At 35.5% G+C, this 13,845-nt stretch overlaps 1 protein-coding gene across 6 annotated transcripts in view; it reads right to left on the bottom strand.

Annotated features, from left to right (window-relative positions):
* TAFA2 (TAFA chemokine like family member 2) overlaps positions 1 to 13,845 on the bottom strand; it is a 165,313-nt gene that overhangs the window by 13,824 nt on the left and 137,644 nt on the right. For all 6 annotated transcript variants that reach the window (XM_018080724.1, XM_018080721.1, XM_018080722.1 and 3 more), the window contains exons 3-4: positions 9,889 to 10,041; positions 8,804 to 8,928 (exon numbers count right to left, since the gene is read on the bottom strand). In XM_018080724.1, coding sequence (XP_017936213.1) covers positions 8,804 to 8,928; positions 9,889 to 10,041 — 278 coding nt within the window. The remainder of the gene's footprint in view (positions 1 to 8,803; positions 8,929 to 9,888; positions 10,042 to 13,845) is intronic.

Here is a 13,845-nt window from a genome sequence, read left to right as displayed (position 1 = left end):
ATCACTCTGACTTGCAGAAATGATACAAAGAAGCCCCTACAGACTACAAAGGAGGGTGAGACAAGGAAGAAGCACTAGTTTTAGAGCATGCCAGCATGACTCACACAATACTGGCATATGAATATCATCTTTCTGTATGGTAATTCCTGATGTAGTGGAAACTGACAATTTTCCAAGAAAATTTAAAAGGACTACTAGATATTCAAAGAGCTCTTGCACAGCTGTGAATGTCAAAGGGACTGGCAGAATGAAGCTGCAAATGAGTGGAAACATCTTTGATTTTGGTGTCAGGACGCTGGAAAAGCAGAACTTCATGGAGAAGTGCAGAAAACCAGTCATTAACAAACAGCCTTAAGAACTCATTTTTATTTTCCATCAGAGGCACAAAATTATTCTTCAGACATGAAGTCAATGTCTCAAATACGCCAGCAAAGGACAAGGGGGAAAAAAAAGAATAAGAAAAATAAATCACAAGTTGAATCTTTTGGGACAAAGGCAGAAAACCTCTCGGCTAGACAGGTGAATTGTAGGGTTCGCACATGGAAGTAATATTTGCAAAAATCACTAATTATTAATTAATGACATGCAACTGAAATCTATTTGCATTTTTCTTTAAATATTGCAGAAATATTTTCCCATTATTTCAGAGTAATTCTCTCAGTGTTCAGGTTCCGCAGATGATAAAAGGATGCTTTACAGTGGATCCTGGATACAGTCTTACCTTAGGACAAACTATTCCACAATAAAAATGTATAAATTAGAGCATCACACTGCAAGTGTGATGAAGGAATTGCAGAAGATTTCATTTCTCATGATTTGTACAGTATGTCTACTCATAAAAAATTTAGATTACGCTTTCTGCATAGCCAGAGGCAAGACTCCCCTCTCACAGGGAGATTAGCAAGGCAATGTATCATCAGTCTCCCTCTTTCCAAAAGAACTGTATCAATGAATATTGCCTTTAACCCATTCTCTCTTTAGATGTTCCTCACTTTTGTTCTTAATTTCAGTATCCAAAAGACTCAAAATCAGAACAGAACTAAACAAAATTTGAGACCGAAAATGTCTTGGGAGTTGAATGTTTGGATTATCTTCACCTGCCCAACAAGTTTTACTGACCTTTCAGTCTCTGACTTAGCTTATAACATTTCACATCACAACACTCATTCCTATAATTCTTTATACCATAACTAGTCTTTTGTGAGTATTTTAGAGTATATTTGCTTTTGGGGAAAGGACCATGACTTGTCTAGATTTCTGTGACTGCAAAAATGAACATCATCAAGCTGTAGGCCTAGACTCCTGTCAAATATAGACTTGCAAGTTTTCATAGGATAAAACTAGGCATACCAACATTAAAGAAGCAAATTTGGTATATGAAGGTTATTTTTAGGAAAATCAGTGAATTGCATTGCCCTGAATACTGATGATTCCCCGTAACATGTATTGGCTGGCATGTTAACTATTTTCATCAAAAGATTAGTGTTTATGTGCCCTAAAAAAATATGAAGCTTCAAAATGAAAGAACTGTGATTCTAGATCAAAACAATAATTACTGATTAATACAAAATCTAGCTCGACCCTAGAAAATATCCTCATGTTTCTATTACCAGCTCATTTGCCCCCTAAAACTTGTATGTATTCTTAGAAAATGTGTAGATACAACTTACTGCTATTTTAATGACAGATTAGATACAGTGGGTCTCTGAGTTAGCAATGAGAAACATGCTGCAACAGCTGCAAACTTCTCCTAATGACAGATTAGCCAAAGGCATGGAAAGAGTTACCATACCATGTAAAGAGATACATAAAGAGGCTGTCACAAGTGCAATCACTCTTTTCCATGGGTAATATTTTGCTACAGTCTGTGTACTCACTCATATTGTAATCACATAATTTTCATGAACCACAAGGTATTGCTGGTCACTGTATATATGTGCATTAGTCCTATAAATCTTCATCTGAAATTAAGATAGGAGGTGAGGAGTCTATAGACAGAGGCTCTGAAGTGAGACAGGGAAACCGAGCAGTTTTACAGTGAGGTGGTTTCTTCATTGATATATACACCCCCTTAAATAATATTAGGGAAAGTACTTCCTGTACCTAACACATGGCAGATCATTGATTCATCCTGTAAGTATTTCACATTTCACAGCGGTCAAAACAAAAGGCAAACTTTCATGTGATGTAAGTTAGTAGCAGTTTTACACTGTAAAACATGTCATATGCTACCTTATTAGCACTAACTGACCACAACTACCATACACCCAGCCTATCAGAAACACCCTGGAATAACCTATACATGACATTTGTATGATGAATTTCTGTTTTTTCCAATTACATATCATTACTACTGCTGTTTCTGAAAAGCCTGGAGGAGGAAGAAGAACAGACATGAGGGAAGAAGCTACCACAATGGTGATATTTCTTTTCATCTTTGGCAGAAAAAAATTAATACTTGTTCCATTTTCTTCCCCTCTGCTTCTGCTTAAAGAGCCTATGCATGTGTTCCTCATCTGGAGAAGTACAGATTAACAACTAACATCGCTGCATTGCCAACACTAGGTCAGGCTCAGATACAAGAAAAACGCCAGTTTCTTCTCATATCTAGGGACATACTTTAGCCCTCTTGTATTACGTTGTCTTTCTCAAGCATCCGTTATGACAGCACTGGTGGTAGTTGAGTCACCACTTAATGCTGCCCTTTGATATTGGGAATCTGAGAAGCCCAATGAAAAGCATTACTATGTAAAGGTACCTAACAGAGGTCCTTTCATTCCTTATGCTGAAAGGATTATGAACAGCATATTTTATAAATTGAAACATAAATAAAATTAGTTCCTCTTCTGTCACCAGCTGTAATTAATTTAGAAACAACCCAGTATCTGCAAGTGAGAAAGAAGAGATAGGGTAAAAATGTAAGCAGTATTTATAGATAGCAATGAAATTACATTGATTGAGAGCAGTGGGATGAACATACTGAACACAATTTGGCTTCATGTGCAGTCAGTTGGTGCGCTTGGATGGTATACTTTCACTTCTTCCAAGGACAATATTCAATTTTTACTTTCTTTTAAACTCTGGAAACCATAATGTAAAATTAAATAAATTAGAATATTACAAATAACTGACTTCAGGCTTTCTCCAATATTGTTTTTGAATGTAGATAAACACTCTCAGTATGGGTTTCTCACCATGCTGGCAATATTTCTGTTCATTTCACATTAGTCATCTATCTCCAGTATTGATTTGGAAAGCAGATTTGTATTTGGCATGTGGATAAATATATTCAACATGGATTTATTTTTGGCTCTGTAATATTTCTCTTTTATTTCTCTCTGCCCTTGTAATATTTATTTTATTTTAGTGCAGTACTCTATTGCTAATATTGGTTTACCATATAGTTACATAGTAATATATTAGATATTGATTTCTTTCTGTACTGTGTACTTTTCTCCACATGTTAAAAATATTAGCTAGTTTTCAGAGTGACAATTGCAGTTCCTTCAGCCCATTTTAAAAGTATGGGTGCTCAGCTATTCCAGTAGCTACCTGCTCATTTCCAAAAGCTACCCTTTGTGACCCACCTGAAAATACTTCTTTCACTTGCCTAGAGGAAAACACTGCTCACTTTCTACAGATTTTCAGAGGTTAATAATCAATACCTGCTATGTATCTGACTTTTTTTTTGTTGTTAATTTATAGTATTAGTATTAGTGTTTGTATTACACCAACAAGTCAGTGCTAAAAGAACATGCACTGTTGCCAGCTTTTACTGAATAGTATATACTGGACATGTTGCTCATCATAGTATGATTCACCAGTTTAGCTCACAGTTGTGTATCATCAGAATATGAACATTCTTGAGACTTTGAAAATATTATATTGCATTTGATAGTGGTCAAAATCCAAAGCTTCCCAAACTGACAAAGAATGAAGGTATTTTTATGATCATCTTCCTACTGAGGACCACATCAAAGAGAGTAAATTCTTTAAGCCAGCTGCTTCCTATTCAGCATTAAGTATCTAAATGTTAGGGGCTAATCTAGTCATCGTAGCTTTCTTCTAGGTTACTTGAGAGACATAAGCACCTCCAGAAGATAATTCATCTGACTTATCTTAGAACAAAATTAATTGGTTTCTGGAATTGAACAATTCTCAACAGTCAAGACCTTGGGCTAGTTATCTCACTCTAGAGTCCTAACCCAAGCAAAGTCCAGTAAATTCCACTCCATATATTTTAATCAGAACTTAGTACTTCGTATTAAAACTATGCCTCGTTCCACAGGCAGTTCTACCAAATCAAGCTAAAAGCTTGAAGACAAGGTACTATTTCATTACTGCGCAGTGGTTCAAAGCTGCACCAGGGAAGGTTTAGATTGAACATAAGGAAGCTTTTCTTTACTGAAAGGATGGTCAAACATTGGAACAGGCTTCCTAGAGAGATGGTCAATACCCCAAGCTTGTCAGTTGTTGAAGAGGCATTCGGACAATGCCCCTATTGACATGCCTTAATTTGGTTAGCCCTGAATTGGTCAGGTAGTTGGATTAGATGATCACTGTAGGTTTCTTTCAACTGAAATAGTCTATTCTACACTACATTTCTCTTATGAAAAATACAAATGTGTATTTCTCTACATCTTCATAAAATATCAGCCCAGAGCCACTTTCCCACTGCCAGGAGCAAGAACACACTTCTTTAGTCATGCTGCATCTCCAGGATCTCAAGATGAGACCTGGGATACGGCACTTTACCTTGTTCTTGTGGTCTAGTTTCTGCAGGAAAGACACACAGGTTTATGGGCTGCCTAGGAGCCATGATATTGTCCAAGCTAGTCCCAGGGTGGATGCCTGGGGAACTGGGACTGCAGGAGGCATTGCAACATGCACTTTCATACAGTTTACATGCAGCTTCTGGTGCTCATATGTAAAGTCTGCCTCTGTGATAAAGATAATGGGCAATGTAATGTTCTTAAAAATACAAGTAAAGACTGGCATCTGGATCAGCCCTTGGAAAACCCCTATCCACGGAGAGACCTCTGGTGTGGAACACTCCCCATAACTAAGAGAAATATTAAATTATTTCTCCTCAGCTCTTACCTGACTGCAAAATATCCAGTCTTTGTAAAGGACTCCTTTGTTTAACACAAACTCATAGCATTTTTTAAATGTCATGTTCAGTTTTATACATAAGACTGCTATATTTTGTAGTTTTCAACTGATGGGAAAATTGCTTTGTTTTAAGCAGACATTTTCCTATGTTGAAGGAAAAGAAAGGAAACACAACCAGAAGAGCTTTTTGAATTAAAATAATTATGTTAGAAAGACACTGAAAGAAGAAAGAATATTTCAAATGTAACAAAAAAAAAAGAATTTTCCATTTTTTTGAAACACTTTTCTAATCATTTAAAGAAGGTAATGTGCAAAAATTTTGTGTTTATTTATCAAAAATTGAGGCTAGCCATATAAAAAAATTCAATTGCTTCCTCTAACAACAGTTTCTCAGTCTGGAGGAGAATGCCTAAATGCACCTGGTAAAATCTCAGCTATGCTCATAATTATTTCATAACTCTTCTAATATGCTTCTGAATATTCTGTTTTGTTGTGGTATAATGCTCAGCAACACAAACACACATTTCTTAATATGAACTCAAAAAAATTTCTGGTTTAGCTAAGTTGTCACTGGCTTTTTTCCCCGTCCCTTCCTGCAGGCTACATAGACCAAAGTAGTCAACTCTAAACGAGCATAAGTTAACTCAGTACTCAGCTTATTCATACACACTTTCTCCCTGTATTCAGTCCTTTTCTGTGGTTTACTCTTAACATCAGCCTTTTCCCACTAACATGCAAACAAATTAAGATAATAATACCTGTCTTTTCATTCTGAAGAAAATTTCCAAATGAGTTTTGTTAACATCTGAATTCTAGTATTTCTAATTCATTATTCATGTAAGACCTTATTAGATCACTATAGCTGAACAAAATGCAAAACCTTAAGCTGACCATATTTTTAAAAATCCCTTAGTTTTCCCCCATTATTCATTTGGCCTTTTTGCCTAATATCATAAGTATTAGGAAGTTGGTATCATCACTTTTTACAATACTATGATTAAATATGCTAAGAGAGGTGGACAAGTAAAATACTTTCTTCCTCCACTAGTTTCATCTCTAACATAAAACTTAACTATTAACAACTCAAGATGCAGAAATATAAGTGCTGCTTTTGAAGTTGGTATCCCATAAAAGAGTAGCTAGTATTTCAGCAGTCAATTGGGTTAGGTTTTTCGCACATGAAGGAGGCTAACTTAGAAAATATTTGGAGGTGAATATAGACTTTTTTTTGGCTTTTCAGGAAAGTCTTCACAAGGCTTTTCTGTAATCCACTTAAATCACCCAAGCTGCTCAGTTCTCTTTGTTTCTTTATAATCACATATGGTTTATTTCATTTTACAGTGAGAAACTTATTATTCATGATTTCTTAATACTGACTGACTGTAGAGTTATTTTATAATTCTCATCAAAGAAAAAAAAAAAGGAAAAAAAAGGAGATTTTGAAACCACAGAGCACTTTAGACTGTTATATAGATTATATAGACTTCAGGGAGCAGAAAGAGGAGCTAAAACAATATTGTAGTCACTACATATTAGGGAAAGTTACTTGCCTTTCGATAATAAACTACTCTCTTAACATAAAGAACTACTCGCATTTCCAATAGCAATGTATATTTTTCTGCCCATCAGAAAGATGTTTGCTAAAATCACAGCTCCCTGCATCTGGAAAGACAGAGACCTTCATTCACCTGTCACCTGGTTTCAATGACTTAGACCAACTTTAAATCAGAAATTTGAATTCAAGTTTGCTATTGTCTCAAAACAGCTTTGCAGATATGTGGAAAATGAAGGAAGGAGGGGCACAGCATACCCTATCTGGACAAACCAGAAAGCAGAACAAATAGTGGGGCATTTAAGGTGACCTTTCAGTGGTGCTAGGTCTGTAAGCAGGTTATGGTAGCCATTATACTGAATCACTGTTTATGATGGCAAATATAAAAAAAGGACTGGCTTTTTCAAAGCATCACTTTTGAAGAGGTATGAAATGAATCCTGAGGATTGCCCCCACCATGGAGGACAAGAAAATTCCAACTGCTTCAAAGAACTAGTCCTACAAATCTACAACAGAGGCATAAGCCCTTGAGGACAACAGCTTTGGTCTTCTGTAGATTCCTAACAATGGACAAAACTTCACAACCTCAACAAATGCAGAAAAACCCATATTCTGACAAATTATTGAGAAAAATTAAGGCATCAAGGCATTTCTAATTCATCTTTCCTCCTTTTGTGACATCTTTTTTTTCTGCAGAAATGCAATCCAGACCAACATGTTTACTTACCTCTTGTTAAACACTCTCAATAAATATAAAATGGCATGTATTCTGTAACACTAATAATGGTTAGTGTTTGACAAATTTTAAAACACATACAATTCTTTTTCTATTTCTATTACTATTATTAAATTCTATCTAGTTCCTTCTTGTTATATTATACATGCAGACACACTTTACATGTATATAATCAGTTTTGCATTGGCCTGTACAAAGTTAAGTGTGGGCAGCATTCCAGCAAGGTTATGTTCAGAAGAAACATATTTGAAAGTGGATTCAGGAATGGGATTGTATAACAAACATTTAGAAAGTGCCCTTCCTTCAAATAATGTGAAAATGTTTTAGAGACTTATACATACAGAAACTGAGACATATGGAGGTCTCTGTGGAACAGAAGGAATACAATTCAATCAGTGCACGCTACATATCACTACAGCCAATGTATACCAGAAATTTAGTGTTTATGAAAGGAAGATTTCAATGAAATGACACAGACACTCAAACACTTGCACACAGTAAACACCGTGCTAACAAATTATGGCCTGACACTGCAAACAAGTACTAAATACTTAAAAAAAAAAACAGACATGAGTGTGTGTGGTGGCATGTAGAGGTGAAGGTGTTTATACTTAAACACATGCATGTGTGTCTTCTGAGAGCATTTTAATCTTTTGTATGTTGATGAAGAACTGTGTTGACCCTACTGAGATACAATGCTGTAGATTTAGGAAGTTTTTGTGTTTACAGATTATCTGAAGAATTTGTTTTTCTTCTATTTCTCTTAGCCACTAAAAGGAGAGACGACAGCATGTATACTTTGTTGTCAGGCATTGTATATGATGAATGTTAGATGTATTGCTGTTAATGTAATTTTGAACCAATAATATAAGTGTCAAATAGAGGAAAAGAACTCACTGAAACTCTGTCAAAATTTCTTGGTAAATCCCAGTCATACAAGATGAAAAGAACCGAAAGATCATACTGTAATGACACATCAAATGCTTACCATACTCAGTAGTTTTTATGTAGAAACATGATATTCCATGTTATTGATAAAAATGCACTTGTTTGCTATCCTGTAAATGAAGGGCTTAGCAAGGTGTACAGACTTCGAGCAAGTTTCAGAAAGAAATACATATTAGATTATAATACATTTGATGATTACTTTTAGTTCAAGGGATCAACTCTACTATCCTCAGTGCTTACCTGAGAAGGTCTGGCACACTGCTTACTATGTTCAGGTAATCGAAAAGTATGCTGAGAATAGTGTGCAGGACCAGGAAGTCCAATCCCAGTATGACTCTCTTCCCATGCTTCTTCAGTCTTCTCAGCTCAGGTCTTCAATGTGCACCCAATTTTCTGTGCACCATTTTTTTTTTTTTATACTTGTTGGCAACATGTCAGGTTGGTATCATACCTACCCTAGTTGTTTTCACTTTATTCCCAGAGGAACAGCTCCACCCCTTACGATCTGGAAGAACTTTACATTCCTCCCCTTCAAGACATGGTTGCATGTGGCACCACCATTTCTGCTCCACGATTGAAGCTACAAGAAAGGAAAACAAACATATTTGCATGTTGTTGAAATGGACACTTCATTATGTTATTATGTTGCAATATTTATTTTCCAGAAAAATATTAGAAATATGTTCACTGACAGCTAGTCTGTTATTTTCAGCCACCTCAGAACCTTAATAAGAAATTAAATTTCAATTTGCAAAACGTGCTATGTGCTTCAAAGGCAACCTCTTCACAGCATTTCATTCCAACCTCATTTATTCTTGCTCAGCCAGATTTCGAAGTGATAAGTAGAATCTCTTCTTTTGCCTGGTCTACTATACAGTCTAGCACAGTCTGATTAACTTTATTCCCCAGCGATGACATATTTACAGCTTCTCTGACAGCCAACAACATATCAACAGTAAAGAGATAACGTAAAGGGTGAATCCTGCTACTCTTTCAGAGAAAGCAATGTGAAAAATCAGCTCATATTTTCCCAAATAAAACATATGAACTTATACCACAATTAAGTAAGACATTAATATTGCACTGTGAATAGGAATAATAGCATTGGTCTAAAAAGACTAAAAACTGGACAGAATTGCATTCTGTTTCTTTGCTTTTTTTTTCATGTATGATAAATATATAAATCAGATATGACTGTAGCACATGAAAATTATATACTCATGTCAATTTTGCATAAATACTTTCAATTAAGTAAATTTCATACAACTCCAAGGGTCCTCTCTTAGATCAAATTTAGCCCCTCAAGTGGTCTCTTTCACTGTCATCTAATAATTTTGTTTAGCATTTCCGCAGGGCAATAGCAAATAACTAATTCTTCCCATCTTCCTTCTGTTCACCTTGGAGATCACCTTCAAAATGCAGAAGCCATCCTACTCTTATTTTAAATAGGTAACCGTAATGGAGTGGGTCTCATTGATGATGTTAAGCCAGCAAAAACTTCAAGAGACACAAAGAAAGGAAGCAATAGAAGTAGTCGCACCATCAACACAAGAAGGAGCTGCCCGGGTGGTACCTGCTACCTGCCCAGGGAAGCAGGAGCACTTCACCGTCTGTGATCTTTCTTCTATCTTGTTCTTATTGCAACATCTGTGAAGTGCCACCACTTCACAGGTCCCAGTTTTAACATGGTGAGCTGTGAAAATAAAAAGATGAGCAATTTGATAACTTTGCAAGGTAGCAACATACTGTTTGGTTTGGGTTTTTTTAATAAGAAATGCATTAAAATTTGTTCTGTAAGGCAATCTGTCATGCATGAAACAAGAATTACAATGATATTAACACTAGAATATAAAGTTGATTTCTTTTGTAAAAGTAGTATAACTATCTCAGGCAGAAAACACTAGCTAAAGAAGAATGGTTGGACAAGGCTGCATAGAGGACTACTCCAGTGAAGTGGGAAGCAGAAACACAAAACTAGCCTAGAAACTATATTAATTTCTGGACTTCCATAAACAGCTGTGTATCTCTACCAATATTTTTCTTCTTTTTCCCCAAGGGAGAAACTTTGACGTGAAAGTGTATCAATGCTAAAATAACTATACATGCATATGTTTTCAGAATCTATGTCTCCAGGTTTTATGTCCAGAACAGATAGTCTTTGATAAGGTATTCCAAAACCTTCCTACAAGTGCACAGAGAACAACTGGCAGGATACAGGGACAGCCCTAAAACAAAACCCAGAAATAATATCTGCTAAGGAATCACATTTTAAATCTTTCTACCTGGTTCTGCAAAGTAAATCTGGGAACATGGGGAACCAAATTTTTCAAACAAGGGAGGCAACGTGACAATTTTCTTTATTCGATATATGTACCTATCACTCCCATTCAATCTGCTGTAACTGATCACCAGAATCATGCTACTGGAGTCCTATGAGAGGACCAATTTGGTAAGAGGAGAACTGCCAAACTACCCTTTCTGCTTCAGCAGCCAGTTACCAAAGGACTTGGTTTTCAGAAAAAGTAATTTTATCTGAACTTTCAGTGGTTACTGATATAAGACCAGATATTTGTGGGGATAGTTCATTCCCATCAGAAAGAAGAGAGAAAGAAATATGAACTTTTAGCTGACCTACAACTTTTTATGGGGAGGAATACAAACTATTTAAAGCAATATGTGTTTTAACAGTACCTCTAAATCCTCTATTTCTACTTCTGTTTAACTTTTTGTATATTCTATGCAAAGCATATGTACTGAATGCTTCAGCTACCTTTTATATCCCTAGTGTAAAACAATAAATGAGAGCTTCCATGAGGAGAAAATCCTACTAACAGCCTTTCAGGAGCCCAGCATTGATCCCGGGATCCACTCAGTTGTTATTGCACAGTGTCAGCTCCTAAAAGGCCTGAGAAAGGAAAACAAATTTGATGTAGGCTATGGACCCCAAGAATGTTCCTAGAGGCAAAAGCCACAGACAGCAATTAGACTCCATGTATTCATCAACAAAACATAAACTACTAAACATCTCATTCAGGGACTTATGCATTTTTCAGTATAACAAATTCCAATGAACCGTCTGTGGTCTTTCTTGTCACTCAGTGTATTGTACTGTGTCAGGTTTGATTATACTCCACCACATCATGCTGTGTTACATCTGAAAAGATATAACATGATGCAAACAATTAACCCACGATCCATCATATTTTGATATGCTAAAATGTTACATTTACATCAGAAATCTAGGAGGAAAGAAAATATTTTTATGCACAAAAACTGCTTTTCTTCAACTTCTAACTACAATTTTTAATTCAACAGAGAATAAGGAAAACAATTCGTACTGTCTGTCTGAAATTTTCAACCTGTGGTATTTTCATACTATTGATGATGAGCAAAATATTTTTACAGCTACTAGCACAGGCTGCTGCAAAAATTACTTTTAATTATTTTCCAAACCATTCTACTGGTATACATGCCAACAAAGCAATTTAAATAAACTATTTTTTCCTCAGTAAAACACTTAGAAGGTTTTTTATCTGTGAATAGGGAAAAAATTATTCTATGATATACTGGGAATGTATAATATATAGTAGAGCAAACACATGCTGCTTTTGTAAGTTCACATTAATTTTTATTTTGATAGGCAATTACACATCTTATACCCACTCATGCTAACACAAATTCACTACTTTGTATTTTAGGAAAGGTACATAAAAAACCCCAGACACTGAATCTACAAAAGGAAGTAAATTTAGTCATAGGATGAGAACTTCGTATTACTTATTTTTCACTATATTAGTTTTTATTTATATTCTTTGTATCACTAACCCTGAAATTTTGACTCCTCACTCTCTTATTGTATACCTTTACACTGCTCTACTAGGTCTACAGAAATGCCATAATATAACCGCCAAGAGAAAATGAAGTACAATGTATGCCAATAGTCACTGGGAATGGAAGCCAGTTGAAAGAGTTGTTGTAAAATTCTGTGAGAGAAATGTTAATCCTGCAACAAAAGTTTTGAAAGCCTCCTTTGCAGTAATTAGGAGGAGAAAATCAGGCATTGTAATACTTCTATGGAAAAAGAGTGTAATTAAATGAAACAGTCACTTACATTCATGTACAATACAGAAAAGCATTTCAAAAAGTGAAAAGTTACATGAAAAATGGAACAGAACAAAAAATAATCATATACTATTGATAGTATTTGGGGAATCTTTAATAAAGCTACTTTGACATTTTCTGGGTATAAAACCAAGACATCCTAGAAAAGTATACAAAGATACTTCAAACACTGAAAAATCTAGGCCAACCATTCTTTAGTTTCTATACCATCTAGAGTATGCAATGAATATTCTTTGAGAGGAAATGTAGGGATTTCAGCTCCTTATGCTTATCAAATCATTGAGTTCCAGTGCCATAAGTACAGTATCTGTCATATTCATGTGAAATTAAGCTTCTATACAGCAGATAAAGTATTTCCCACAACTTAATACAAATTAACCTCATCAAGCCACTGAACCATTCCACAAAAGGAAGATAGTACTTTGGGAGATTCACATTTTGGTTTTGTTTCTTTTTCTCCTAGCACAGACTTCAAAGCATGCTGCTTGTTTTGCAGAAATTTTTTGAGGAACCAAATGCCATTTCTAGAAGCCTGAAGAAATTAGTTATTCAAAACCAGTGCAAACACTTAGTCCTGCATTCCCTGTTAGTGCAAGTTGTCCTTCCTGCAATCACTGTGAAGGACTGAAGAAAGAGACTCAGAGATCATTATGTGCAAAATTTTCCTGATGATTGTATATAATATATGTATAGATTATATTCCAGAGGATGTAACACTGTATTATGAGAGTAGGACTTGAGAAACAGGCACGACCATTTCTCACTCATTAATTATATATTCTGTAATTAACCTGTCACTTTTAAAGCTTTTTTCATGTAGCAAAATCATCAATAGCTATCTCACATATCAGTATGATATTCATATGCCAAAAACTTAAGTGGTCATTATCATGTTTCTGGAAAAAGTAAAGCTAAGCAATTATTATTCCTCATTTTACATAAAACTGTTTCTTCATGGTAGCTTTAAATTTCTTTCCATCAGGTAAATAAAATTTCAGTCACATTTGCACAGCACATCTGGCACTAAGTTATGGCCCTTACCCCTCTATTTCTTTGGGAAGATTGCTCCAGGTAAGAAGGGAAGTTAGTATTCAAGATTATTATTTTGCAACTCACAAATATGAATGTAAGGTATTTAGTATAGGTGCAGTGTTATATACAAACCTAGCATTAAATCAAGAAAAGTCTTCTGAATAGCATTGTTCATTATGATCACCATTTCATAGGCTCAACACTTAATCCTTGATGTTCAATTCTGACACCCATCAGGCTCTTCAGAGGGACCTGGAGAAGCTGGAGAGATGGTCTGATTCCAGCGGGATGAGGTTCAACAAGGCCAAGTGCCGGGTCCTGCACTTTGGCCACAACAACCCCC

The sequence above is a fragment of the Manacus vitellinus genome, unplaced genomic scaffold (genome assembly GCF_001715985.3).
Source record: "Manacus vitellinus isolate BGI_N305 unplaced genomic scaffold, ASM171598v3 scaffold_5_pilon, whole genome shotgun sequence".
NCBI classification, from domain to species: domain Eukaryota; kingdom Metazoa; phylum Chordata; class Aves; order Passeriformes; family Pipridae; genus Manacus; species Manacus vitellinus.
This window is presented reverse-complemented; position numbering and strand designations above follow the sequence as displayed.